Source organism: Leptodactylus fuscus, chromosome 7 (genome assembly GCF_031893055.1).
Source record: "Leptodactylus fuscus isolate aLepFus1 chromosome 7, aLepFus1.hap2, whole genome shotgun sequence".
Classification (NCBI taxonomy): domain Eukaryota; kingdom Metazoa; phylum Chordata; class Amphibia; order Anura; family Leptodactylidae; genus Leptodactylus; species Leptodactylus fuscus.
Window position 1 is genome coordinate 90639145 of NC_134271.1, and position 27461 is coordinate 90666605.

Genomic DNA, 27461 nt, shown 5'->3' on the forward strand with positions numbered 1-27461 from the left:
ATAGCAGCGATATGAGAGACGCTGGAGTTGGGGTTACATGGAGATCTCTGGTACAACTGTGTGGAGAGTTTACCAAAATTGCCAATGCCAAATAAATATAAAAATTCTGATTGCTTGCACACAAGCAATTCGACCAAAAAAAAAAAAAATATATATATATTAATTTTCTGAACAAGAAGGCAGAAACAATCTAGCCATATGATACAGGAAAAGACAATATTATATCTCCTGATTAGCCAGTAGTAAAATGTAAAAGGCACATAAGCATGCAAATAAAACATATGATTAAATAAACATGATCCATAGTACAAATAAGTTATGTAGCAAGAAAAGAAAAAAAAAAAAAGTATTTACTAGTATTACGGAGATACAAAGGTGATTTAATTGGTTTCTGGAGCTTTGTATAGTTACAAGTGTGTATAAAGGCTAAAATTATAGACATGATTATCAACTTTACATGTGCACAAACATGGATTGCAAGTGGGATCATCTGGACATTGCACATCTTAATGCTAGGAAGTTGTAGGAAAATTCCACGTCTGGAACATTTTATCTTCTTTTACAGTTTAGATTTATGCAAAATGTGCATTTTGCAAATCCTGCTTTTTAGTTGCAGGACATTTTATGCTCTATTCCCAGCCAAATCTGCATTAAGTTTCCTGTAAGTACAGTGCAGCAAGTAGGATGGCAAACTGTTGCAGTTACGTCGCCATTCTAATTGGATCACAGCTCTGGATATTTTAAAAACAAAACAAAATAAAAAATTCATGATGTGGTGTTACTCAAGTACATTAACTGTTATTTAACACGATTTGAAGCTGTAACCTGTGGAGGATAGTAATAATATAACATATGGTGAGTATTTCATATTAGGACAATAAGCAGCTATTTAAATTAAAAAATAAATCTTAAAGGAAATAAAATTCTGTATACTGAGGAAACCATAAAATCAAATAAATTCCCTAATATCTAGGGAAATTCTAAGATTCTTCTTTCTCCCGAACGATGGTCAAAAAAATAACCAGTTTGGAGACAGCACCCAGAATGGCAGAAACATTAGACGAATGAGAATTTCATTTTGTCCACAGAAATCAGCCCAATGGAACGTAAAGTTGATCTGACCATCAGTCGCAGAGTTTTTGTCCATGATACAAAAAATGCAGAGAGGAAGAGGGGGTCTTCATTAATGCTAAACTAATTTACGACATCCAAAAAGCCAAGAATCCAAGTTTGTGCATGCAGCTTCTGTACAGCCAGGACCGTGGTCATCAGGCAGCCAAGAGCATCTCAGAGACAAGGTGTGGGTACGGGTTGCGAGTTATTTACAGGCTGAAAGAGGTCACATTGTTTCTAGTTTCTGTCCTCAAGAATAAGTGTGGAAGCCGAATGTGGATGTGCGGGGTTAACTAGAGATGATTAAGGCAGATATCGCAAAGGGCTGGAACTTATTTGCCTTTTTGGTAAGTAGCTGCTTGTCCACAAAGCATGACGCAGGTGGTTGGCCGAGTTCTTGTAATACCTGAAATTCTGGGCAATTTAAGTAGTCAACACAACAGTTCTTGGTCTCATGAAGCAGAAGCGTATCTGACATCTAGAAGGGCACTCTGAGGAGAAAAATACATTAAAAAAAAGAAAAAAAAAATGGTTAAATTAGTTATAAATGAAGCCTCAAGTAGTACATGTAGCAAAGAACTTCTGAAGGACCCAAAAACATCATGGCTCTTAATTATTTCAAAGATTGCAATATTTTTTATTTTTTAATCTGGATATAGATAGATAGACCTTAAAAACACAAAATATATGATGCATGCCAATTAAGATGAACAGGAAAAGAAAGCGTAACAATATATCCCTGTTCCCTCTTTTAGGTTTCCAGTTAAAGGGGTTTTCCAAGCAGAAATTTTTTTCTTAGAAAGGTGCTAGTGAAGGGTTAGTAAGTACACCATATACCTTTAGCAGTGTTTGAAGTGATTTCTGAGTGTCTGCTGCATCCTCTGTTTGTTTACATAGTGTTAGGCTGGGATCAGACAGGTTTTTTGGACTAGATTTTGACACGGAATCCGGCTCAAAAAAAACCCCGCCTCCCATTGACTTCAATGGGAGCCGTTCACTTCGTTCAGAAGGAGGCTGCCCTTTTTTGCCGCAGATTCTGTGGCGCGACATCCCGAATGCCGCAACAGTCACGTCTAGCCATGGAAGGCGTTTTTTGGAACCAGATTCTGAGGCGGATTCCCGCGTCAAAATCTGGTCCAAAAAACCCTGTGTGAACCCAGCCATACCTTTCACTGACTAACGATCCCACCCATTACTAGCCCCTCTCACCTTCTCCATGGCTAACCTATTCCACCCACTGCTAGAAGACAGCGAGGAGTTGTCCCTGGACACAGGAAGGCTCGGTAAGCATTGATGGGGATAGGGGGAAGAGTGATGGTGACGTTCCGTTTCACAAGTGATGAAAAGGAACGTCACCAGATCAGAAAGTATCCCTGGAGCAGTCACATGACCGCTCCAGGGATATGGGTAATTATAGTGGGGGGTTTTTGTGTTTTTTTCAATTGATGTAAATTAGAAGTTAGGTGGGGGAGGGAGTTTAGGGGTTAATTAGTTTATCCTGGACACCCCCTTTAAGTGTGCAGCATCTATGAGGGTCACTGCTCAGCTGGTCACTATCCTTTACTGGGTATTGTATGCCATAGAGACCATGTATAAATCACTAAAGCTGGACATGCAACTCTACACAGCCCTCTCTATAGAACCAGCATAATAGAGATATCTTACCTCTTCCTCCTCATCTGACATCTTAATAGCAGTATCTGGTAATTTCATTGGCTTGTCGAGGCATTCTCCATTCTCCTCACTTTTACCATGCTCAGCTTCCCATTCTTGTAAAACTTGATCAATGTTGAAACGGCGGCGGTAATTTACAAAGAAATTTTTCACTTGTATCACCGATTTGTTACCAATCACGTCAGAGATGGCTTGAAAGTCACGTCCATATTTTCGTATGGCTGTGGGTCATATGTAAAAATAATCAAATACAAATGGTTTACAGAGATGATATGGTTTCATATGAGTGAAGGTCTGATACATTTAAAGTTAGATATATATGAATCACACATATATTTTAGTGTGTAATTGATCAAAGATTATCATAATGATGGCCATTTATTACCTTGTACAGCAAGAAGTTGTTCCTCTGTTGTCCAGCGGGCATTAAATTTTTGAGCAGCCTAAATAGAAACATAAAAACAAATTAGATTAATCTCCAGCTTACTCATAATAGAAAAAAGGGATTCGAATGATAGGATGCCTTTAATTATAACTAACACGTAGGAATAGCCTTAGGAAAAGCTATTCTTTTCCTACCTTTAGAGGTCTTCTCCGTGCCGCAGTTCGGTAGATATTCCGTTTTTATACAAATGAGTTCTCTCACAGCACTGGGGGCTGGCCCCAACGCTCAAACAGCACTGGGGACGTCCTCAGTGCTGCGAGAGAACTTTCCAGCGCTGCCTCCATCTTCTCCAGGAACCGGTCTCTACACGTCGTCTTCTGGCCTGGCTTTCAATCTTCTATGCATGCGCAATCGACTCTGCCAGCAGGCCTCGCGCTGAGCCGATTGCACTTGCGTGCGGCCATTATTTTGTGGCCGCTTACGCGAGCTCTTGCGTAGAAGATTGAAAGCCAGGCCGGAAGACGACGCATAGAGGCCGGTTCCTGAAGAAGATGGAGGTGGTGCTGGAGAGTTCTCTTGCAGCACTGGGGACACCCCAGGTGCTATTTGAGTGCTGGGGCCCGCCTCCAGAGCTGAAAGAACTCATTTGCATAAAGACGGAAAACAGAATATCTACAGAACGGTGGCGCGGAGAAGACATCTAAAGGTAGGAGAAGAATAGCCTTTCTTAAGGCTATTCTGACGTGTTAGTTAGAAAAAAGGGATTCTAATGATAGGATCCCTTTAAGGATCTATATTATATGACCAACTGCAGAACAATGCATCCAATCATCAACAGCAAGCGAAATGGAAAGAAAGTATATAACAGAACTTGCACAATTTAACTTCAAAACTAATAAATAAAAAAACAAAAAAAAAACCCAAATAGGCCTTGTTCCCATTTGTACTGCAGGTAGAGAGCCTCTTTTGGGAGTTTTGGCTGTTAGCATCCCATGCCATTATTGGCATCAAAACGATAGCAATGAATCGGATTTGTTATATGAAGGATTTCTTGCTTCTGTTATGATCATATGCATATGTGAACAGCGCTTACAAAGCAAAAAAAGAAAAGTACATTTTTGTATAATACGTTTCATTATTAGATTGCATTTAAATAGACTTTGGCTCATATCCTGCTTCTTCATCTCTGCTGTGACACTGCAGGGGACTTTTTAAATCAGACATCATTAGGGAGATATCAACCTGGATTAAGCTGTGGTTACTTCGGTCGCTTTATAGGTTTGTTTTTTAAAAGAATTAATACTTTTTGACGTTGCGTTATTTTGGGCTTTTGTCACTTTGGGTAGCTACTGTGCAGTTTGTACGGTACCATCACCATGCAAGATGGGTTGCTTGACTAAACAAGGAGTTTACTTGAACATGTTACATTCATGTTTACATGAACTACTTAGGGCCGGTTCACATCTGTGTGTGGGTTTCCGTTCAGGGAGTCCCGAACGAAAACCTATCCGCAAAAAAAAACAAAAAACCCACATGGTTACCTTAGGAAACTGGTGGATCCCATAGACTATAATGGGGTACGTGTGGTTTCCACATAAAAAATGTGCAGAGAAAAGTGCTGCTTTCAGGAGTTTTCTTTCCGCATATTTCATGCAGATAGGGAAACAGAATGGCCAGAATGCAGATGTGAACGGGGCCTTAGATGTTCTGCTAGCTTTTTTTCAGCTAGCAGAAAAGAGAAGCGACATGACCTTTCTTCAGGCGTTTTCCGCCTGAAGAAAGCAATAGAAGTGAATGGGAGGCAAAAACCGCGCAGTTTTTTTTTCCGCGCGGTTTTTTTTTTCAAAAATAAGCGACACGTTTTTTTTGCAAAAAAAAAAAAACGCTAGCGGTTTTTTCAGCCCATTCACTTTATGGGAGGGGAAAACAGCCTGGCTTTTTTTGGAAGCGGTTTTTACAAAAAAAAAAAGCTCCAAAAAAAGCTTGGCAAGGTTAAAAAAAAAAAAAGCTTCCTAATTAGGAAGTGTTTTTTTTTCAGGACCAAAATAAGCCAGGAGGTTTTTACGTGTGAACTAGCCCTAAATATGTCCGTTTCAGCTACATTATGTTCCACTTTAATACATATGTAATCAGTTTATTTCTGAGGAACCTGTTAAATGGGGGGGTAAAAAGGAGGGGGGGGGGACGACACCACAAGGATTTTTAAAAGACGACAACATGTCCTAACGCTAAGAGGGCCTGCACTTACTTCAGGAATCCTGAACTCTTCTACTCCACCCTGTAGCTTCTCCTTGAGAGCGCTGTTTGTTTGCTTAATATTTTGGATCTAAAGAAGAGAGAAAAACCATTCTAAACAAACTGACCTTAGCAGGATAAGAGTGTAAAGGATGTTCTTTGGGCCACACCGTAACCCTGTCATTCTGCTGATCAGTAGGAATTCCAGAGGTCAGACCTTTAACCAACCACACGCCAATAGTCTCTTAATGTTACCCTAATAACCAGCTGTTCACTTTTCAGCCATAACTTACTTTCAAGCAACTTTTTTGTGCCAGCGTTAGTGACATTAAAGGGGTTATCCTCTCTTAGTAAGTTATCCCCTATCCTCAAGATAATGGGTAACTTGCAGATCGATGGGTCTCAAACCACTCACACCCCACCAATTAGGGAAAAAAAAAAAAAAAAAAAAAAAGGGGATTTTATTTCCCTTTAGTCATTCTGAATGAAGCGATTGCTGGGTTGGTGCGTGCATCATTCCACTGACTTCAATGGGAGTGTCACCAACAGCTGTGCAGTGTGCATGCAATCCCGACCAACACTTCATTCAGAAAAGGGGATAAAAAACTCATTCTCCTGAGTGCACGGTGTCTGAGCCCCACACAAATTAAAAGTCAAAACTTGCTAAGATAACTAGTTTCTGTGAAAAACTGAGGTGAAATCTGTCATAGTCGGCTACATCTTGGGACTATAGAACCTTCAACAGTGGGTTTAGGCTTATGTATACAGCGCCCATATCTCGAATGTGTTCTCCGCTGGTGATATCTACGTAACATGATCACTAAGTGTGCAAAGTAATTAAAAAATAATAATGATAATAAGATTTGAGGTCATATACATCATTAAGGTGAATGCTGCAGCCAATCATTGGCTTCTACTGAGATGCCTGTAGCTTTGGCTCATGACCGATGAGGCTAGCAATTGGCTGAAGCATTCACAGGTATGAAATATGTAAAGACTCCATTTTTACATAGCGCGGCAATGTCCACTGCAGCTCTGAGGATTTATTTTATAGGTACTTAATATATTTTTTTTGTATTACATATATTGGTTGCAATGTAAATGACAGCATTTTACTACTTTGACCGCACAAATATGGATTCTTGAATGGTTACTGCGCAACAGGGAACAAATTTAAAATAACCTGCATTATAGACTCCCCAAAGCGGTAGAGGATCTGGAATAACATCAGAATAAAACATGGATTGAGGCTCTACAGGCTCGAGCACTGCAAGATGAATGATACCAAGGGGAGCCAGAGGACATCTTAAATGGAGTCACCAGGAAACTCACTATAAAACAAGTCAGTGCTCGTTCACATCGGCACCCGGTCTCCGTTCATGCAGGTTTCCGTCTCCTGCTTCTGTTTTGTGCAGGAAATAGAAACCTGCAGGACTCTTTCAAACCCATTCATTTAAATGGGTTTGAAAGATGTCTGGCCGTGAGCGCCAGTGAGCGTTTTATGCTCTCCGCTGCGAAACCGTTTTTTTTTTTTAAACCGGACACAGAGCCGGACATGCAGTACTCTGTGTCTGGTTTAAAAAAAAACAAAACAAAAAACAACTGTTTTGCGGCAGAGAGCATAAAACGCTCACCGGCACTCACGGCCAGACTCGGTCTGGTAGGTTTCAGTCTTCTGCATGCAGAAGACGGAAACCTGAAAACAGAGTCCGGGCGCTAGTGTGAACCCAGCATCACAGTGAATTGTAGGGAACATAATAATGAGCACCAACATACCTCTACGCAGTACAACACATGCACCATTTCCTTGAAAAGGCAGTTATTAAAAATATGCAAATGAGGCTCAAGTGCAATAGCGGTGTGCCAGAGCCGTCAAAGGTTCCAGAAATGAAAAAAGCAGTTTTTGTTTTTTTTTTGTTTTTTTTCTTTTAAGGGAATGGTGCATCTATTAGACATCTTTTACATTGGATATCTAAAAGATATGAGAATGGTTAGAATAATACCATCTACAACATATTCTAGCATATTTGACATTGTTTTAAAGTAAGTGTCACCTGGAAACGCAAAGTGCTGAGTTTACGCAGAGCTCACCTACATATTTTTATTTTATACAATTTCCTGTTGGTAGGTTGGGTACCCACAGAGGGCTTACTCTACATATCCATGAAAAAAAATGTAGTTTTATTAAAAAAAAAAGTCCTGTAAGAGAGGCTGCAAAAATATATTCATGGTCAACTTTAAGGCTATGGCCCATGATGCAGAAACGCAGCTTTGTTTGTTTTTTTTGAGCCAAAGCCAAGAATGGCTACAAAACAAATGGGGAATATATAGGAAGCTCTTATACTTCTAGCTTTTGCTCAATTCATTCCTGGCTTTGGCTTTTATTTAAAAAAAACAACAAAACAAAAAAAAAAAACACAGCAAAATCTGCAACAAAAAGAGTGCTGCGTTTCCGCAATGTGGGCTGAAGGCTACTTTCACATGGTAGTGTTTGGTCCGTGATTTTGTGCCACAATTAAGGAGTGGAAACTACAGAGATATAGAAATATATAATAGAAATATTTGTACCTGTTCTGAGTTAACACATTCCTAGTTTTTGCACACAATCACTGACCAAATATTGACCGTGTGAAAGCAGCCTAAAGACTACAATTCAAAAGGTAATGGTACTTGCCTGTCGTTTTATGGAGACTAGTTCCATATCTAATTGTCTCAGCAACGTATTAGCAGCATTGGCATTTGCCGAAACGGCTTCAACATCTTCCTGGGAAAGGAACATTCCCTTTGGAGGTTTCCTCTTAGCTCTGTTCTTGGCCTGTGATGGATGTTTCTCTTTCTTGACATGAGGTATGGTATCATTTTTTGGCTCCTATACACATAGGAAATAAATGAATTAATATTAGGGGTGCAATTTACAAATCTGAAAGGTTATTTAAAAATTAAAGGATTTGGAACGTATACTTTTTTTGTAACTTCCTTAGCAATTATAGGCTCTGTGCTTGCCTTTGGCAAATAAATTCTTGTTCAAATTCATGTAGAGGAAGAACTTGTGTTGACAACATACAGTGAAATATCTGAGATGACCATCTTGCATGAAAGAGTGGTGTTCTATAAAGGTGGTCTTCTCAAAGAAGATGGCTAGTATGGAAAACTGAAAATCTGTTACAGAAGTTGTGGTCTGGGTAAGGAGGCGATCTTCTGGAAAGGACTGACTACAGTTGCAGAACTCAATGTCTGTCAGGACGCTTTCTTAGAAACACTCATATCTACGAGGTCATTACTTGAACCAGAGGGTTCTCTATACACAAGAAAGTTTGCATTTTCTAACTACAAGGAGAGATCTCAAAATCAATTTTTGAGACCATCTTAAAATATTTTATACTCCTCTGCTTTATATGGACATCAAAAAAAAAAAAAAAAGGGAACGCGTTCACTAGAGAGTGGAGGCTTGTAATGGTCCCTCATCTGTCACATGGGAGTCTCAGCTGCCGGCAAACAGCTAAGCTCCCAATCCCCAGCCATTCTCCCTGCCAAATAAAAGCTCCAGGAGGTTTGACGTAACTGTACGCCCTGGTGCATTAATGAAGCTCTCTCCAGGACGTACAGTTATGTCATGGTGCACCTAGGAGTTAAACAACAAGAAAAGAAAAACTGGATACAACCATACTTTATAAAGAGTGGACAAACGTGTATTGTAAGAGTGTTATCAATGATTATGCCCATCATTCTACATAAGCACAATTACCAGATACTTCTGCGACTATTCTACTAAAAGTCAAGCACAAAAAACAATTGTTGTATAATGAGCTTCCGCAGCAGCGACTGATCCTCTAATTCAATTTTAGCTGGTGAATGTCGAACACGCAGAGAACAGCGAGAGATGAATATTCACCATTAGCACACAAAAGCCAGCTGACAATTAAACACAACAGAATCATTTTCTTCATTCAGAGCAAGGACAAGAGTTTCCATTTATGGATGAAAAATTACCCCCAGAAAACATCTTAGAGGAAGGTTGCACCTAAAATAGCTGCCGCCAGCTCTTCAGTACATAAGGCCTGCAATGATTCACTTTCTTTGAGGACAACTGCATCGGCTGTCCTGATAATAAATACTTGTATTCCCCAGAAAATGACAAATTTGAAGCATCATTAACCCCTTAGAGACACAGCCCAAAAGTGACTTAAGGACCGGGCCTCTTTTTTCAAATCTGACATGTGTCACTTTAAATGGCGATAACTTTGAGACGCTTTAACTTACACAAGTGATTCTGAGATTGTTTTTTCGTAACACATTGTACTTCATGTCAGTAGTAAATTTTCGTTGATATGTTTTGTCTTTAATTATGAAAAAATAGGAAATTTGGTGAAAATGTTGAAAAAAATGCAGTTTTCAAACTTTGAAATTGCAAGCCTTTCAAATAGAAAGTCATACTACCCGAATTTTTTCATAAATATAATTAACCATGTCTCTGATTTATGTAGCAATCAAATTTTAAGCACCCTTTCATTTTTTTCAGATATTATAAGGCTTACAAGTCAAGCAGTAATTTTCCAAATTTTCAAGAAAATTTCCAAAACACATTTTTCAAGGGACCAGTTCAGTTCTGAAGGGAACTTGAAAGGCCTCTCTAATAAAACCCCCGAAAAGTCACCCCATTCTAAAAACTGCACTCCTGAAAGAATCTAAAACAGCAGTTAGAAAGTTTCTTAACCCTTTCAGCATTTCACAACAATTAAAACAAAATGGAGGTCAAATTTACATTTTTCAGTTTCTGTCACTAATATATTCATTTAGCCCTAGAATTTACACATTTACTAAGGTTTAAAGGAGAAACTGCACCCCACATTTTGTTACACAATTTCTCCCGAACACGACAATACCCCATATGTGCTGGTACCCTAATGTACGGGCACACGGTCGCTCTCAGAGCGGATGGAGCACTAATTGGATTTTGTAGGCCAGATTTTGCTAGAATATTTTTCAGGCGCCATGCCCCGATTGCAAAGCCCCCAATGTGCCAAAACAGTGGAAACCCCCAAAATGTCACCCCATTTTGGAAACTAGACCCCTCAAGGAATTTACCAAGGGGTATAGTGAGCACTTGGACCCTACAGGAGTGTAACAGAATTGGCCCAACAAAAGGAAAAGTGACATTTTTTGCTATAAAATGTAGCTTTAACCCCAAATTATGCATTTCCACAAGGGGTTAAAAAAGAAAATGCACCCCACAAATTGTCAAGCACTTTGCCCCAACTACAGAAATGCCCCACATGTGGATGTAAAGTGATGTATGGGCACACTGTAAAGTCCAGAGCTGAAGGATCGCTATTGGGATTTTGGAGGGCAAATTTAGCTGAAATCTGTTTCAGGCACCATGTTGCATTTGAAGAGCCCCTGAAGTGCTAGAACAGTGGAACCCCCCCCCCCCCCCCCAAACGACCCCATTTTGAAAACTAGACCCCTCAAGGAATTTATCAAGGGGTTTAGTGAGCACTTGGACCCTACAGGTGTTTCACAGATTTTTTTACCATTGAGATGTGAAAATGAAAAATTACTTTTTTTCCAATAAATCGTCCATTTAGCGCCATATTTTTAATTTTTGCAAGTAGTTAGAGAATTAAGAGCCCCCCACAGTTTGTTACACAATTTCCCCTGAACACGGCAATACCCCATATGGGATCATAATCTGCTGTATGGGTACATGTTGGGGCTCAGAATGGAAAGAGCGCTATTTGGATTTTGGAGGGCATATATTGCTGGAATAGTTTTGAGGTGCCATGTCGCATTTGCTGAGCCCCTAAAGTATCAATACAATAGAAACCCCTCAAAAGTGACCCCATTTTAGAAACTACACCCGTCAAGGAATGTATCAAGTGGTATTATGATTTTGAGACTAAAAATGCTTCCCAAAAATTGAAATTTTTAAAGAAATATGCCATTTTGGTATCCAATGCATTGCACCCACTTTGTGTTATCAGAGACCTGCACTCCTAAAACTATTAAGTGGGCCTTCCCGAGGGGCAAAAAAAATTATATATGTGGGTATAAACTGCTGCTTGGGCGCACAGCAGGGCTCAGAAGGGAAGGAGCACTGCGCTTTTTAGCTTTTGGGGTACAGATTTAGAGGGACTTCCTGGGCGCCATGTTGTTTTTGCAGAGCCCTGGAGGTGCCAGTAAACTGGAATTCCCCAAGAAGTGACCCCATTTTGTAGGGGAAATTTTAGAGTCTCTGCAAAAGTGCCATGGCATCCAAAAACCAAACCGTCTCAGTCTGTGCTCCAAAAACCAAATAACCTTCTTCCCTTCTGTGTCTGGCTGGGCCCTAATATCAGTTTATACCCACATATGACATTACGTACGTTATCCGGGGTACACCAGTGTCATATATGTGCCCTAATATCAGTTTATACTCACATATGACATTACGTACGTTATCCGGGGTACACCAGTGTCATATATGTGCCCTAATATCAGTTTATACTCACATATGACATTACGTACGTTATCCGGGGTACACCAGTGTCATATATGTGCCCTAATATCAGTTTATACCCACATATGACATTACGTACGTTATCCGGGGTACACCAGTGTCATATATGTGCCCTAATATCAGTTTATACTCACATATGACATTACCCCGGTTACACCAGTGTCATACATGTGTCATACATGTGGCATAAACTGCAGTTTGGGCACACAGCAGGGGGCAGAAGGGAAGGAGCGCGATGCGGCTTTTGGAGTACAGATTCAGATGTTTGGTATCTAGACGCCATGTCATGTTTGTAGAGTCTGTAAGGTACCAGAAAAGTGGATTCCCCAAAGGAGTGACCGCAGTTTGAAAACTGCACCCCTGAAAGAATTTATCAGGGGGTGTAGTGTAGTATTAGTATCCCGGACGTGACTGCACAGCGGATGGCGAAGAGGGAATATATAAGCGGTGCGGAGGACATTGCAGACACTAAATTCCCTACTGTACCCCCAGTAGCTCCTATGATTGGGGGAGTCACACTGGGGTCACTTTGGGGGTCACTTCTGGTATATTTTCCCTCATAAGCTGTAAATATAGGGTGTCCCCTGATATTCGCTCGCACAGCTTATACATTCCCCTCCTGCCGCACCCAGTTGTGTTCTAATAATTTGGTGATACGGCGTGATTTTGTCTTCACATTGGTAGAGGCTATATTTTCTTTATTTTTCTGCTGACGTGGCCATATAAGGGCTTGTTGTTTGCGGGATGCGATGTATTTTGTAATGACACCATCTTGGGGTGCCTAAAACTTACTGATTACATTTTATTAACTCTTTTTTTGCTGGATTTAAAAGAGAAAAAAAAATCAATTCTGGTATTGAGTTTTACCTTTTACATTTTTCGCCATGCAGCGTACAGTATAAGTAACATGTGACCTTTATTCTGCGGGTTGGTACGGTTACGGCGATACCTCATTTATGTTATTTTTTTATGCGATACTAAGTCTGCAGAACAAAAACACATTTGGGGACATAAATCAGTGATTTTTGCATCGCCATCTTCTGAGAGGCGTAACATTTTTATTTTTCGCTTGACAGTGTTGGTTGAGGGCTTATTTTTTGCGGGACAACCTGTGCATTTTATTGGTACTATTTTGGGGTGCATATGACTTTTTGATCACTTTTTATAGCACATTTTGTAAGGTGAGATGGCGAAAAATCACTACTTCCGGCGGGTTTTTTCCGTTATTTTTTACCGCCGTTCATTTTGTACATTAAATATTGTTTCAGTTTTGTTGTACAGGTTGTTACGGACGCGACAATACCAAATATGTATTGTTTTTATTAATTTTTTGTGTTTTTTTTTACATAATTCATTTTTTATAGAAAAAAAGGGATTTTTGGGACTTTATAACTTTATTAATTGTTTTCAAATACTTTATTTTTTTTTTTTACACTTTTTTTTTTTACTTGTTCTTGTGTCCCTATGGGACACATGGATCAGTGAAGATTGCATCACTGATTCTCTACTCTAGACTGAGACACAGGCTGCAGTGACAGCCTGCACGTGTCTCACTCTAGACACAGGAAGTGAGCTGTGCGGACGGGACAGCTCACTTCCAGAAGACGCCGGGAGCATCACCAGGTAAGTGAGTGCTCAGGGCTGTCTGGGGTCACTAACCAGACCCCAGACTACGTATTACAGATACCGGCACCCCCCGATCTCGGTCCGGGGGGTGCTGGCGGGGGGGGGGGGAGATCGCGGCACCCTTTGTTTGCGGTGGTCATGTTTGACCATCGCAATCAAAGGGTTAAAACCTCCGATCGGTAAAAGTACCGACCGAAGGTTATGGAAAAGGGTGATAGCTGTCAGTAACAGCTATCACTCAGTTCCGATTCCGCCCGCTCAGCTAGTGAGCGGGCGGAATCACCATGACGTAATATTACTTCATGGTGCGCGAAGTACCTCGCGTCCATGACGTAATAGTACGTCAAAGGTCGCTAAGGGGTTAAGAATGCGACACCGCGCCATTCTTCCATTTAACAAAGGAATAAAGTGAGTCTTAACCTTGACAATCAGGGTTGTCCATTCAGTCCAGAGAGGTTATGTTAGGATAGCAGATACATTAGTTATGCCTAGATGCTAATATAATCACACACTCCCAGGAAAAATAACAGAGGACCAGAACAGTCAGAAGAGTAGACTGTCATCTTGAAATAAATTACAGCAGTTTCAGGCTTACTTGCCTCTTTTTTAGGTTCTTTTTGTGGATCAACTTCCATATCAACAGGGTTGTTGCCGTTGTTTTCTTCCATTTCGTCTCCACTATTTCCAAGTTAAAAAGAAATATTTTTTATTAACAAAGGTGTGTAATACTTGTATTGTACATGCAGACAATGGTTAACTGAATCACATGCCAGTTGCTAGAAGGTAACAGCAAAATAAATTTACTAGATGTGAGATTCAGAGAACAGGTCATCTAGGACAAGAATATATTATTGCAGAAACAGCACCACACCAATGGAGGTTGTAGCGGGTACTGAAGTCAGCACAGAACTGCTATATCACACATGATCTGTGGACAAGTGCGGCACAGTTTCTGGAAGAAAGAAGCAATTTTTATGTAAACCAGTACAACCACTTGACAGATTGACTCTCCTGCGCTACTGGCAATTCAGCATTTTGGGCAAACGGATTTGTTAGGACTTAGTGGAGTTGTGATTTTGCACCAATATGTTGAAGATTTCTGTACTCTCTGTGTTCAAAAAGTTTACTCCTATCGATAATGGAGTAAAGGGTCAAAAGGGAGATTAGGGGTGTAGCAGTATCAGTCGCTACCAGGCCCTGGACTCTAAGGGGGCCTTGAAGGTTCATCTATCACAGAAAACATAGAACTATTCTAAATGGCATAAGGTATGTAGGGGCCATATTACAGATTTTGCCTTGGGGCCCAAGAGCTCTAGTTAAGATTAAGGATCAGAACATACGCTGCAGAGATGCTGCATTGTTTGCTGCAGATTTTGCTGTGTTTTTTGAGACAAAGTCATTAACGGCCTCAGCAGTGGGAAGAAGTATAAGAACTTCCTTTATAGTTTACATTTCATTTGAAGTCACTCCAGGCTTTAACTCAGAAAATCGCAGCAAAATCTACATCAGTCTTGGATTGGTTTTACCATATTTACAAGTACATTGGCATAAGCTTTATACAGACATTTGAACTACGTCCAAAGCTAGCAACACACACAATGTTCATGTATATGGGGCAACCTAACCCGTTATTACAGTCATTTTAGTCTGCTCTGTGAGATTAGTGCTGGACATGTTTTTTTTGACCCCTCCATGAATGGAATGGCTTGCTTATGGGATAAAATTGCTGTCGGCTAAACAAGCGCTCAGCCATCTTAAGCCAACAACAAAATACGCTCAGCAAAACTCCTACACATAATTGACAATGCCACCAGCCGGCCACATAATACTGGCACTTAACTAAAAATATTGTTGCTATGGATATTTATCCCCCAATGAATTGAAGACCATTTTATCTTACTCCTGGAGTGATTAACAAAAGGCTACTTTTCACTGTAAAATACAGCCTCGGGAACTAGAAGTACATTGATAAATCTGGAGCAAGTATGTGTGACGATGTGATAAGAGGGAGGGGTTCTTCCTATAGTAAGCTCTACTACAGAAATCAGAATAGAATTCCTTTACCTTCCTTCTCGTTCACGTTTTTGCTTGCGTGCATGGCGATCCATCACACTGGTCTTGGACCTGGTCTTCTTCCATGAGTAATAAAATTTGACTAGGCTGGCGATGGATTTATCGGGAAGCTGCAAGTAATTAAGTGAAAGTTTAGTTGTCAGGAGTAAAAGGAAAGTATAACTGGAAATCTATTGTGCAATCCCCTGGCCTGATGTGATGACTATGCCAATAACGGCAATCTTTGCAAATGCCTATGGAAACACAAGTCAACCAATCATTAGGAGTAGAAAGAGGCAAATGTGTCAGAAAAGGATAGTAAAAACTTTGCGAAAAATAAAACCTTTAAGTTTATTATAGCCTTGGGGAACCAGTTTGTATAATTACTTTAACACTGCTGTACAAGGCATTATGATTTGCACCATTTTTGGTTATATCTTCTTGTATGGGCAAAAGTGACTAATACAATTCTGCTGCAGTATTTATTGTAACACAAAAAGAAAAAAAAAAAAAAAAATTAAATCGAAGAAGCCCTTCCTCATAAATATACCATATTATATACACCTAAACAGCCGACAGTGCGTGGAATTCAGGCTTTCCTGGTATGAGCAATGGTTCTGGAGATATCAATGCTATTTCGGCACAAATATCTTCCAACTGTCACAAAGCCAGGGCTTATTGCTCAGAGTCATCATCACTGGGCTGTTCCTCACAGCGCAGGGATGTCGCTAGGCTGTAAAGCCCACCTTTCTGATCATGGGAAAAATTTGTGCGGAAACTAACGGCATCAATATCTCTTGCACCATGGCTCATACCAGGAAAACCAACAGTGCACTTTCTAGCGGTACATAATACTGCATGTCTAAGAGGACATAAAAAGTCCTCTAACTTTACTTCTATTTTAAAATTCCATAAACGGATTTTTCTTATATTGCACCAACGCACTCTATAAACCTACACATCACTACATTAGCTTGTGCACAGGCTCTGACTGCAAAGCTAAGCATTCAACAGAGAAGATCAGAGGTTGCAATGATGTATGGGGTTAGTTAGAACAAGTCTGCAAGCATTGTGTAGTCAAGATGTGACAACTGTGCCATTAAAGACATCCATAATTTTCATTTTCAAACTAGTGGAAAAAAAAGAAAAAAAAAAAAAAGTTTAGCTACACAGCACCAAATGTAAGTGCAAACAGGAAGCATACAGTCACATGCATGCTCGTAGCTGTGAGAGTGAACATACAAGTTTTGTAGGCCTTTTGCAGTTTTCTATTCACATTGCTGTGCACCCAGTCTCAGCTGGAAAGTTATAACTACATGCAATGAAATTCCTTTGGTCTTGCACCAGATGGTCAATACCTGTGTTCCTTTAACTCCGAGCTTATAGGTTTTAAAAGGGTTGTCCTTCACAAATATTTTTTTTTTTTTGCATAATAGAAAGTTCTACAATTTTCCAATATACTTTCTGTATCAATTGGGTAGTTTTCGGGATCTCCGCTTGCTTTCACTTTTCATTTACTTCCAGTGCATAAAAATCAATACATATCATGCAATATACAGACCAGGATCATGTGATTGAGACACAAGTGTATGTCTCAATACCAGGCATTCATCAGATGACCATGGATTGTTACACATTAGAAGGAAAGAATGGAAGCTAGCAGAGATCTAGAAAAACTGTGATGAAGTGACACAGAAAGTATACTGAAAAATTATAACTTCATTATGCAATAAAATATTTGCTGACACTAGGAAGCTCCTATAATGCAACAAACAATATCTCTAAATCGCTCTTACCATTTGCTGGATCCGGTGAAAGGTTTTTCCATGAAAGCTGAATGCTTGTTCGAACAGAACTTTATCTTCTACAGTCCATTCATCAGGAAATGGAGTAAAGTTAGGTAGATCAGCCAATGACTTCTCAATGTTGTGCTTGTGCCAGAAAAGCATTCCAAGAGCCTGTGAAGGAAGCATGTAATCGTGTAAGCCACAGCAGGAATAGGAGCGACACTTCACAAGTGAGCTGCCAATGTTTACATACAGACTTGTGTACCACAGATCCAACAGATAACCTCAGCTTTTTACAAGTGTGAAAAAATAATATATACTGTACACACACACACACACACGTACAACATGGGAGATCACTTGTACAAAAAACATCTAAATAATGCAACTTTAAAGAACTATTTTCAGCTTTGCTCAGGTCCCAGCCTCACCCTGAATCTTAAAAGTGTACCCGTTACTCCAAGTGACTTTTCAGGATAAGGTTACATAAGGTGTAACACTATCCCTGGTTATTAGAAAATTGTTAAACAACTTTTAGAGTCTGAGTGGGTGGGAGGAAACTAATGGCCATACACTAAAAAGAGAATCTGCTCCATACCTTTCTCTCACTCAGAAACAGCTACAAGACCATGCAGAACATACATAGAGAAGTACTGACTTGTAGCGATGCAAATAAAGCTATTGTGCTGTAATAGAAAGATCTTATTTAGCATCAGTGTCATACTAAAGCTCCATGCACACGACCATGTGCTTTGCAAATCACATTGGTCATCCTTTTAATGGCTAGCACAATGACCCACAGGGGTCTGTGACCAAAACTCAAGTAAGGTCCTATTTTCCTGTCCATTTTGCAGTCCAGACTCATTAATGAAATGACTGCACGGACAGCACACATATCATCCATGTAATGCCCGTGCAGTTTTCTCATCGACTCAGAGGTGCACGTTTATGTACATGTAGTCTGATCGTGTTTCTGCTGCTTCCTCTCTCCTCTGACTACCATCTCTCAATAGACTTCTACAGACGTAATCTGATAGACATGAATTGTATTGCATCTAGAGATAGATACAGCAGAGATTTCATATTGAAGGTCAGTTTTTCAGGGAAACGGTGAGGGAAAAACATTTAGGCCGGGGCCCAAAGTGGCACGGGGGGAGGGACACACTGTTTTATAGTCCCTGCAAATCCCATCAGATGCGCAGTATTGGAAATCTCAGCATGTCAATTATACCTACGAAATGACAGCAGTTTCCCTATAGGTATAAAGGAAGCAGAAAGTTCGCAGAGGAAACCTGTGAAAAACGCAAGAAAAACTGCGATGTATTACCACCACTGTTTTTCCTGCAGCCTGCTACATGGCGTCTTTTCTCCAACATGACAACTGTTGCAAAACTAAATCTCTCAGCCACGTTAGGACATGCTGGAAATTGCAGTTTTGGAAAAGCCATAGAGACAGGTTACGCTGGGTTCACACCAGCGCCCGATCTCTGTTTTCAGGTTTCCATCTTCTGCCGACAGAAGATGGAAACCTGGCAGACCATGTCCGGCCGTGAGTGCCGGTGAGTGTTTTGTGCTCTCCGTGGCAAAACCGTTTTTTTTGTTTTCACTGGACACAAAGTCCTGCATGTCCGTTCAAATGAACGGGTTTGTAAAGTGACTGCAGGTTTCAGTCTCCTGTCCAGTTTTGGGCAGGAAACGGTAACCTGAAAAACGGAGACCGGGGCGCAGATGTGAACAAGCCCTTTGAGAGCACCAGTTCATAAATATTAAAGAATAATTGTAGGAGAGTCAACAGATAAGGTACTGGCATCAAAACAGTATGTTTATTCTACAATGTGCATCTGCAGCTGTGAAAACTGGTATAGATAAAATATTGGAGTAAATAAAGGTGAAGGAAACAGTAACATAGAGGTCACTTTCCCAACACCACAAATAACACATTACCTGCTCCATGTTATATCCATGTTTCTCTTTAGCAACTGAAATATATTCATCCACTGAAAAGCAAAAATGGAGAGGTTATTAGGTTATATTGGAATTGATCTAGGTTCTTCACAAAGACTTTACGGTTGCTGAAAATCATACAAGATGGTTCTGAATGGACCATTGCTTAAAATCTGGTGTGGGGAAAAAAAATAAAAAATCCCCCCCTCCCAGACCACTGCATTTTTGTAACTTCTGGTGATATACAGCTGTCTGACTGTAGTAGTAGCAGATGAGACCAGTGAAATCAGCTCATAGATAGGGAAGTAGCTGGAGAAACAAAGGAGGGACTAGAGCGAAGGAGAAGGCCCAGCTTGTTGAAGCTGGGCCGACACACATGTCCTCTCTGTGGAGCTGGCACGTGTGTACAAGGAATATGCCAGAAATCACAGTACAAACCAAATATATGACCAGACATGTAGTTGAAAGCTCCTAGCTTTAAAAATACTTTGTGAGCTTTAAACAAATTGTGGAAAGAATAAGGGAGCCCCACAGGATCGCACAGGCTTTGAAATCAAGAAAAGGTTATGGGGTAAATTCAGGGATACAACCCCAAAGGTGTGTGTGTGTGTGTGTGGGGGGGGGGGGGGTATTTGTAACAAAAAAAAACCACATGCATATCTTAGGAGGGAATGACTGTTCTAACAAAGACCCAACAAAATCAAAATGGTTAGTGTTGGACTGTTAAAGAGGACCTTTCACCATTTTGCACACAGGCAGTTCTATATACTGCCGGAAGGCCCCCTCCATCTGCTCGCAGTACTCGTCCATAGACGAGCATTATCAGGGAGGGAGGGGGCGTTCCTCCCGGCTCTCACAGTACAGCGCGATTGGCTGTGCTGTGAAGGACGTCTCTGGCTAACTGTCAGAAACGCCCTTCTGACCATAGAAGAGCTACAGTACCGGACCGTAAGCTCTTCACACCGGGCCCAGATCGGGAAAGCCGACAGTGCGCTGAACTCAGCGCACTGTCAGCTTTCCGTCAGTATATAGAACTGCCTGTCGGCAAAATGGTGAAAGGTCCTCTTTAAGAGTATTGTGTGATTCAGGACTGAAATGCCTGCAGCAAACCACAAACAATCAGCGTGTAATGGGAATCATGCCTAAGCCCTGACTGCCATCTAGTGGCAGAAAACAGATTGCAGCTTCAGTACAGGAGACAAACAGCAATGTAGCCCATTCTCCTATTCCTCAAGTTATAGAGGATCAGATACTTACATTTGGCTTCAGAAAGATTTTGATTAGGTGACCACACCAACATGCCAAGGTTCTCTCTCTCCTGACAGGTTTTTGCAACTTCTGTAAAAAACCAAAACAAACAAAATTTACATACATATTATACATGCAAATACGGAGACCAAAACTGCCATCGGCAAATCAGATTTTCTAGCAAGGCAAAAGTATTTATTACCATATTTATTATTAGACTGCTGCCTGGAATCACTAAAGATTGCATACAAATGTGCATCAATATTTTAGCTCAACGTACTGTATCTAGAAGGTACTACAGTAGATCTCACCAGTACAGAATTGTTCTACAAACCACAAAACATCTCTCTTTTCGCAATATTCTTATGTACCATAAAAATAGAGGCAGGAGAAAGCCTAGCTTATGTCCTGGCTTTCACTGTACAGTGAGAATTCCTTACCTCTAAGAATTTTATATATATATATATATATATATATATATATATATATATATATATGTATTTATGGGACAGCGACAAAGTTCTGTAAAGCGCTGTGGAATATGATGGTGCTATATAAGAAAGGTAAGTAAAATAAATATATCTAGTATATCAGAGCACATTTCATTTATAAAGCCAAAACTTCCCAAAGTTTCCTCTAGAGGGCAGAGTATCTTTATTATCTGAAATAGCCTGCACAAGGAATCAACATGGAAAAAAAAGAAGCTGATCTATTTCTGTTGTACGGTTGTAGAACTAAAGAATCTAGAGAACTTTAATGTGTATAACTAGCTCCAAGAGAAATTTGGGTAGTTTATTTAGAAGTCTGTCAAACTCACTGGTGAATCACCATACAGTCTGAATACATTCCAATGGGACAGGCCTGCAAGTGACAACAGCTGATGTGTACACCCTTGTAAGTATGCCAGCTTGTCATACATACTGAATTGAGGTGCTAGCAATACATCATTATAAGAAGCACTAGAATATCCATTGCCAAGAGGTGAAGGGCCATACAAATTCTGGGTGCAAGGGCTTTTTCCCATGGAAGCAGGTTAGGAGGTAACCTTGCAGATAATCAGTTGGGGTCCAAGTGGTTGGATGTCCACTGATTAGAGACCAACAAAGGCAGTGTATGCACCACTCAACTATAGTCAATGGAGTCTGTGAGGGCCCCATGAGTATCTGCTGATTCAGTGGTCCACCGCTCTGCTGTTCAGGACCCCAATAGACCCGAACAACAGAGGGGTGACGCTAGTGTGAACCTAGTAGGAGTTACAGTCTGCATTATATTCCAGAGCTGCACTCACAATTTATGCTTTAGAGCAGAAGTTCTCCAGATTCCCTACTTGTTCAGAGTCAGCCCACTTAGTCTAGACCAAGCACATTACAGTAATATAATGTAGGGAACTGCATTGTAGACGCTAGCTAGCTTCTCAGGCTGCGGCTTCCAATACCAGCAGAATTATAATGGCTCTGCAGTATCAGCATTAGTACTGGAGGGGTAATGTACGTACACAGCAACTGCACCAGCAGAACAGTGAGTGCAGCTCTGGAGCAGAATATATGATGTTGTTTAGGATATGTACACAGCTGTATATAGTGAAGATTTTCAGTATTGTACAGAAGTTATAAACATCCCTTCTAGTAATACTAGTGTAGATCAAGTTAAACACAACCTTGCCTCAGCATGAAATGTCTGCATAGCCAGTGGGAAAGCACTGCACAGGTAACTTTATGGTCAGGCTCTTGTTAGAGGTTAATAGTAGTGAAGAGAAAGTTACATTGTGCAACAACCTGTCTGTTAAGCAAATCCCCTATTCTCAGCCAGCTCCTTAGTGCTGCACCTGAAGAAGTCTGTCCAAACCAAAAAAAAAAAAAAAAAATGCGATCGAGCACAAAATCTAAGCAGTTTCTGCCAGATCTGTTTCTGTGCTCCATAAGAAAGGCTCTGGGATAAGGTTTTATAAATAATGTACCAGACAGTCAATGTGTACCGTGGCTGATTGTATATTAAATCTGCCATGGGACATGCTGGAACAGTCTGTGTCATTTGCAATGAATAGGTTTAAATATACAATATTTTAATTTATTTTTATGATTACAGATAGCTAGAGAGCCAACAATAACCAGCACTAGATCTGCTGCTAGTGCAAGAGGATCCTGTTTGTTGACCTCTTGCACATGGCACTGTTGCTAGGCACCTTGCAGAAAGTGCCACACTTCTCATGGTGCCCACTAATGAATAACCAGACTTTCTATTTAAAGGGACACTAACCATACAGTCCATCTCCTCCCCATTTGTTAGGCCGCCTATTAACAGATCATGGTTCCCAGTTACCAGCCAGTTGTAGGGTTTTCAGAAGGACAGGCAAGAAATTAACTCAGCATTCACGATTTAGCCGAGACGTCTACCACCTGGATTCCTTCTTTACAAAGCAAGAAACCACAGTAAAAGCAACACAAGGCTGCTGCGTGTTATAGAACATAGTCGGCCATGTAAAAAGTAACCCACCCCATCAGGACAATATGATTCTCTGGAAATATTTATACACATGCTTGTGAATGGTCCTCTCAGAACCTGCACTCCTAAATTTACCCCCAGAGCTCCTTTAATGACTTGTACAGTCTGAATAAGTCACCTTAGACCAGACGAAGTAAAAATGTCTGTTTGCTTCCTAGAAGCAGCCTGGGTTATACATATTTTAACATATGGCAGAGCCTTTATTGTGATGCAGAGGTAGCCAGAATAGCTAAAGCTCTCCCAAAGATCAATACAAGGAAGAGAAGAACGCAAAACTGCACATTACATTTACCTAAAGAAGTGTGACCGCACTGCAATATGCACAGGCCAACACTCATACATTTACAGGTAACATTATAGACGTATATAATGTAGTGAATGAACCCACAAATCTAAACTCTCAGTATCTGATAATAAACTATGGACTTCTCTCATTGCAGATAAGATAAATGTGCATGGATTTCTGGGATTAGTAGTAGACAGAGGCCACATGGGTGCAGCTAAATCCATATAATTAATGTAACAAAACACCAGGCACTTCATTCCCTTGAGCGACACCTAGGGAGGGGGAAAAAAAAAGTCCCTCAGACAATTCCAATTAGAATGAACTGAGATTTTTTTTTAATGAAAGCGTATGACAATAGCAGCATCATATAGAGTTAGGTTAAAGTAGTTCCAGGGGACTTTAAGTCCCAGTAATGACTGCGCCATCTAATGGCTTTCTTTGTGTTGTCAACCTCCACAATGCATAGCGTAGATGCATTGTCTTCTGGAGATCTTCATATCATAAGTCTAAATTAACCTATAAGACTCTGTAGAGTCTAATAGGCTAGCTTTCACTTAGTAAAGTATAGTACGCTACAACACAGAAGCTCTTCTAGATTAGCAATCACACTCAGCGCTCCGGCCTAAAGACTAATATTAGTAAATAAATAGTCCATTCCCCCAATATTGTTTGTTTCGTTTTTTCCACCAGAAGTAGTCAGATTTGGCATTGATGCACCCATAACCACCGATACTATATTTACCTTGCATGGTAAACGCTGTCATGGCTGGTTTTTGGTCACATTACTTTATAATTTATCAAAAGGTCACATATAAGATCAAAATATTATCAATAACTACAGCTGAATCCCACAAAAAAAAACAAAAAAAAAAACCTCACTCAGCTCAGCTGATGGAGGAGTGAATACATTGTGCAACAGTACAATAAAGAATACCTATATAAATTTGGTATTGCTGTAATCGTACAGAGCCCTTGAATAAAGTAAATGTATAACAAACAATGGGCAAACTGAAGCATGTGCATGACTGAAGCATTGGAAGAGGACAAACACTTGCATGTCCACAGGATATGCCACAAATTCCTGATAAATGGGGGGACATTAGATGTACGAGAAAAAAGATAATAAAGGTCTGCTTTTTGTATGTTACAATTTCTGCTTGCTGTCAGTGAATGGCTCACAGCTGTACAGTCCTAGTGCTTCTCAAAGCTGAAATTTTAGTACAGTAACATCCAGACTAGAAAATCTTGAGTGCGATGATACAATGTATGATGAAAAGTTTAATGAAACTTTCAGGACAGGAAAATAAATCCATAAATAAAATAAAAATGTACCTGTTGATATGTTTAGAGCAGTGGTTCTTAACCGGGGTTGGACCGAACCCTAGGCCCTTTGCATCGTTCATTTTGTGTACCAGTAAAAAAAATATACCTATGACTTTAATTTGGGCAAAAAAAAATCATAATTTGATTTATCACTAAAGAAGGGTTTGGTGAATGTGCATATGAAACTGGTGGGTTCGTTACTTCAAACAAGGTTAAGAACCACTGGTTTAGAGGGATGTATCTACTGATACAACTGTAACACTAGGCTCACACTAGCATTCAGCTTTCCTTTGTTCGGGTGCGCTTGGGAACCCAAAGGAAGCCTAACAACCTCATAGACTATGACGGGTCTGCTGGGTTTCCGCCCGAAAAATGCAGAGACAAAAGTCCTCCTTGCAGGCCTTTTCGCTATGCATTCGGAAACCCCAAACATAGAACAGGTGTAGGTGTGAACCTAGCCTAACATATTAAACTTGTGTAGTTTCTTAACTCCTCCCCCCTCTCAGTATTGTAAAGAGTAAAACTAGGAATAGCCGTTTAAAAAAGGATGCCATGATTTTATAGCAGTAGAGCCCATTTAGTTGTAGGCTACATCTGCTTCGTATTTTGCAATATACCTGTTAAAAGAGGGCTACTTTCAATAGAATGGGACTAACCTAAGAAACCACAGGTTATAGTGGCACCTTGTTTGCTAATTTTATACAACCACCTATAAGGATCATAAAAGCTGATTCTGGGGATCACAGCTACAGGTTCATATTGTACTTTGTTACACATTTACTTCTATAGGGTCCTATACAACTGCAGTACATGTATGGCATCATGGGTAGTAGAACAGTATAGTATTTTACCAGTTATATTATCTTGTTCTCGTAGCCAAGCTTCAAAATGCTCTAAAGCAACTAAACTTTGCTTGATGTTGGCAGCCTGTACCAAACACTCTCGTCACAGGAAGTAAAAAGAGACTTCCAGGAAAAAATTGATTTACCCTTCAACCCTTCCATAGTCTGACAGATGTCCTATAGATCAGCAAGTCCTTGAAAATCCAATTAAGACCAGTTACTCAGATATCGTCCGCAATGTAGAAGGAATCAATGAGTCTGCCCGTTACCATTAATATTTGTTAATATTACTAATCAGCTTACATGTGTTAGAAGAATGGCCTCACATTTTGAACATACATATAGGGGTTTTATGGAAGGTGGTGGTGGTGAGGGGGTTAGGGTTGGATGAGTGAGTCCTAACCGCACCCTCCAACTTCTCAAAATAAGAAACACTACAGAGGTATGTCAGCCATTTAGCTGACATTTTATAGCCCCTAACCAACAGCAATGATCAGAAGCTGAGGTTTCTCAACAGGTCCTCGGTACTGTATGGGGATAAGATAACCGTTCATCCTCATACAGGCTGTATTTTTCAGCAGCACATTTGTACACTTAGATGGTCCAGTTATCTACAGTTCCTGATACCTGTTCTATGTATATACAACTTCAGAACAAATGTAGAGAAGTTGCTGACTGCAGTGTCCTACAACAACCAACCCGCCAACACCTAGTTAGATTATATTCTTCTGACCCCTGGAATGGATCAGGACAACATGATCCAAATTTATTATGTTGATGCTTATAACTCAACGGGAAAGATATACACAAACTCCACCTACAGAAAAAAACCCAATAAAGCTGCTGTTTTCACTCCCATGATGTTTAGCTCCCGCAATTCTTCTACCACTGGGTGACAACATGCACTGGCAGGCACAGATGACCAATCATCCAGTAACATTTACAGATGAAATGTAAAATGACATTAAACAGATAAACTTGCCCTTATTTTTTGAAAATCTGCATGTCCCTGAGTCAAAAGGGTTAACACCTCATTAGCCATCTATGTCCTGTTAGAAATTCTGGGTAAAAAATATGCAAATAAGACCTCATTGCTGAAAAAGAGGAATTTGCTCCTAGTGTTTTTTAACATCATGCAGAAATCTTGCATAAAACAGGTTAATGTGCTCCTTATTCCTAAGCAAAGCAGACGTTTGTTGGCCAACCACCTTGTGCATGGGGCCCTCCTACCAATGGCAGATGTTAGAGGAGATAAGGAATGGACAGATAAGATAAAACATTGCCAGGAAGAGTCTGGCAGCAGCTTTCTCCCCCTTCCCATTCAGTAGACATACACTGCTGGCTGAGCCCAGCATACATGTGTACAGGGGAGTCAGACAAGATAATAGTCAGTCATCAGCTATCTAAGCTGTATGGCTGTCTCTAGCATTTACTATGGGCAGAACTCAGCATTTCTTGCCTCCTACAGTAGAAAGAGATGAGTGGAGGAGGGAAGCCACTAAGACCACATGCATTGAGCTGGCCATTTGTATTAGATTAAAATTGGCCAAAAACTCAAATGTTGGTGGAAAGCAAGATGGACATGTTAGATTTCATTTATATACAAACACATGACCTCTGCTATCTGCATACATGTGCAGCTATTATACAGTATACGTCTGTGTAATAGCCAGCCAAGGATTTGTTAAAAAAAAAAAAAAAAAAAGGGGGGGGGGTTAGGATTGATTAATATCCTACAACACATTTACAGAAGAACTCTGCCATAGCATTTTCTGCTACTGCGGGCAAGTCTGAGATAACCTCTATTGAACACAACTAATATTTCCACTCCCCCATATGCTATTTTTTTTCAACAGATATACAACATTCATTTCTATGGCCTCATACACAACTGTGATGTTCATGATCATTGTAGGCCGGGTTGCAGTCTATGGGTTCATGGAATTAG

General features: G+C 40.3%; 1 protein-coding gene across 1 annotated transcript in view; it reads right to left on the bottom strand.

Annotated features, from left to right (window-relative positions):
- Positions 1–379: 379 nt before the first annotated feature.
- The window catches only part of RCOR1 (REST corepressor 1), a 34935-nt gene continuing 7853 nt past the window's right edge, over positions 380–27461 (bottom strand). The window contains exons 3-12 of the mRNA XM_075282565.1: positions 20570–20650; positions 19313–19365; positions 17378–17539; positions 15594–15712; positions 14129–14207; positions 8082–8276; positions 5421–5498; positions 3173–3230; positions 2779–3008; positions 380–1604 (exon numbers count right to left, since the gene is read on the bottom strand). Coding sequence (XP_075138666.1) covers positions 1566–1604; positions 2779–3008; positions 3173–3230; positions 5421–5498; positions 8082–8276; positions 14129–14207; positions 15594–15712; positions 17378–17539; positions 19313–19365; positions 20570–20650 — 1094 coding nt within the window. The 3' untranslated portion in view covers positions 380–1565. The remainder of the gene's footprint in view (positions 1605–2778; positions 3009–3172; positions 3231–5420; positions 5499–8081; positions 8277–14128; positions 14208–15593; positions 15713–17377; positions 17540–19312; positions 19366–20569; positions 20651–27461) is intronic.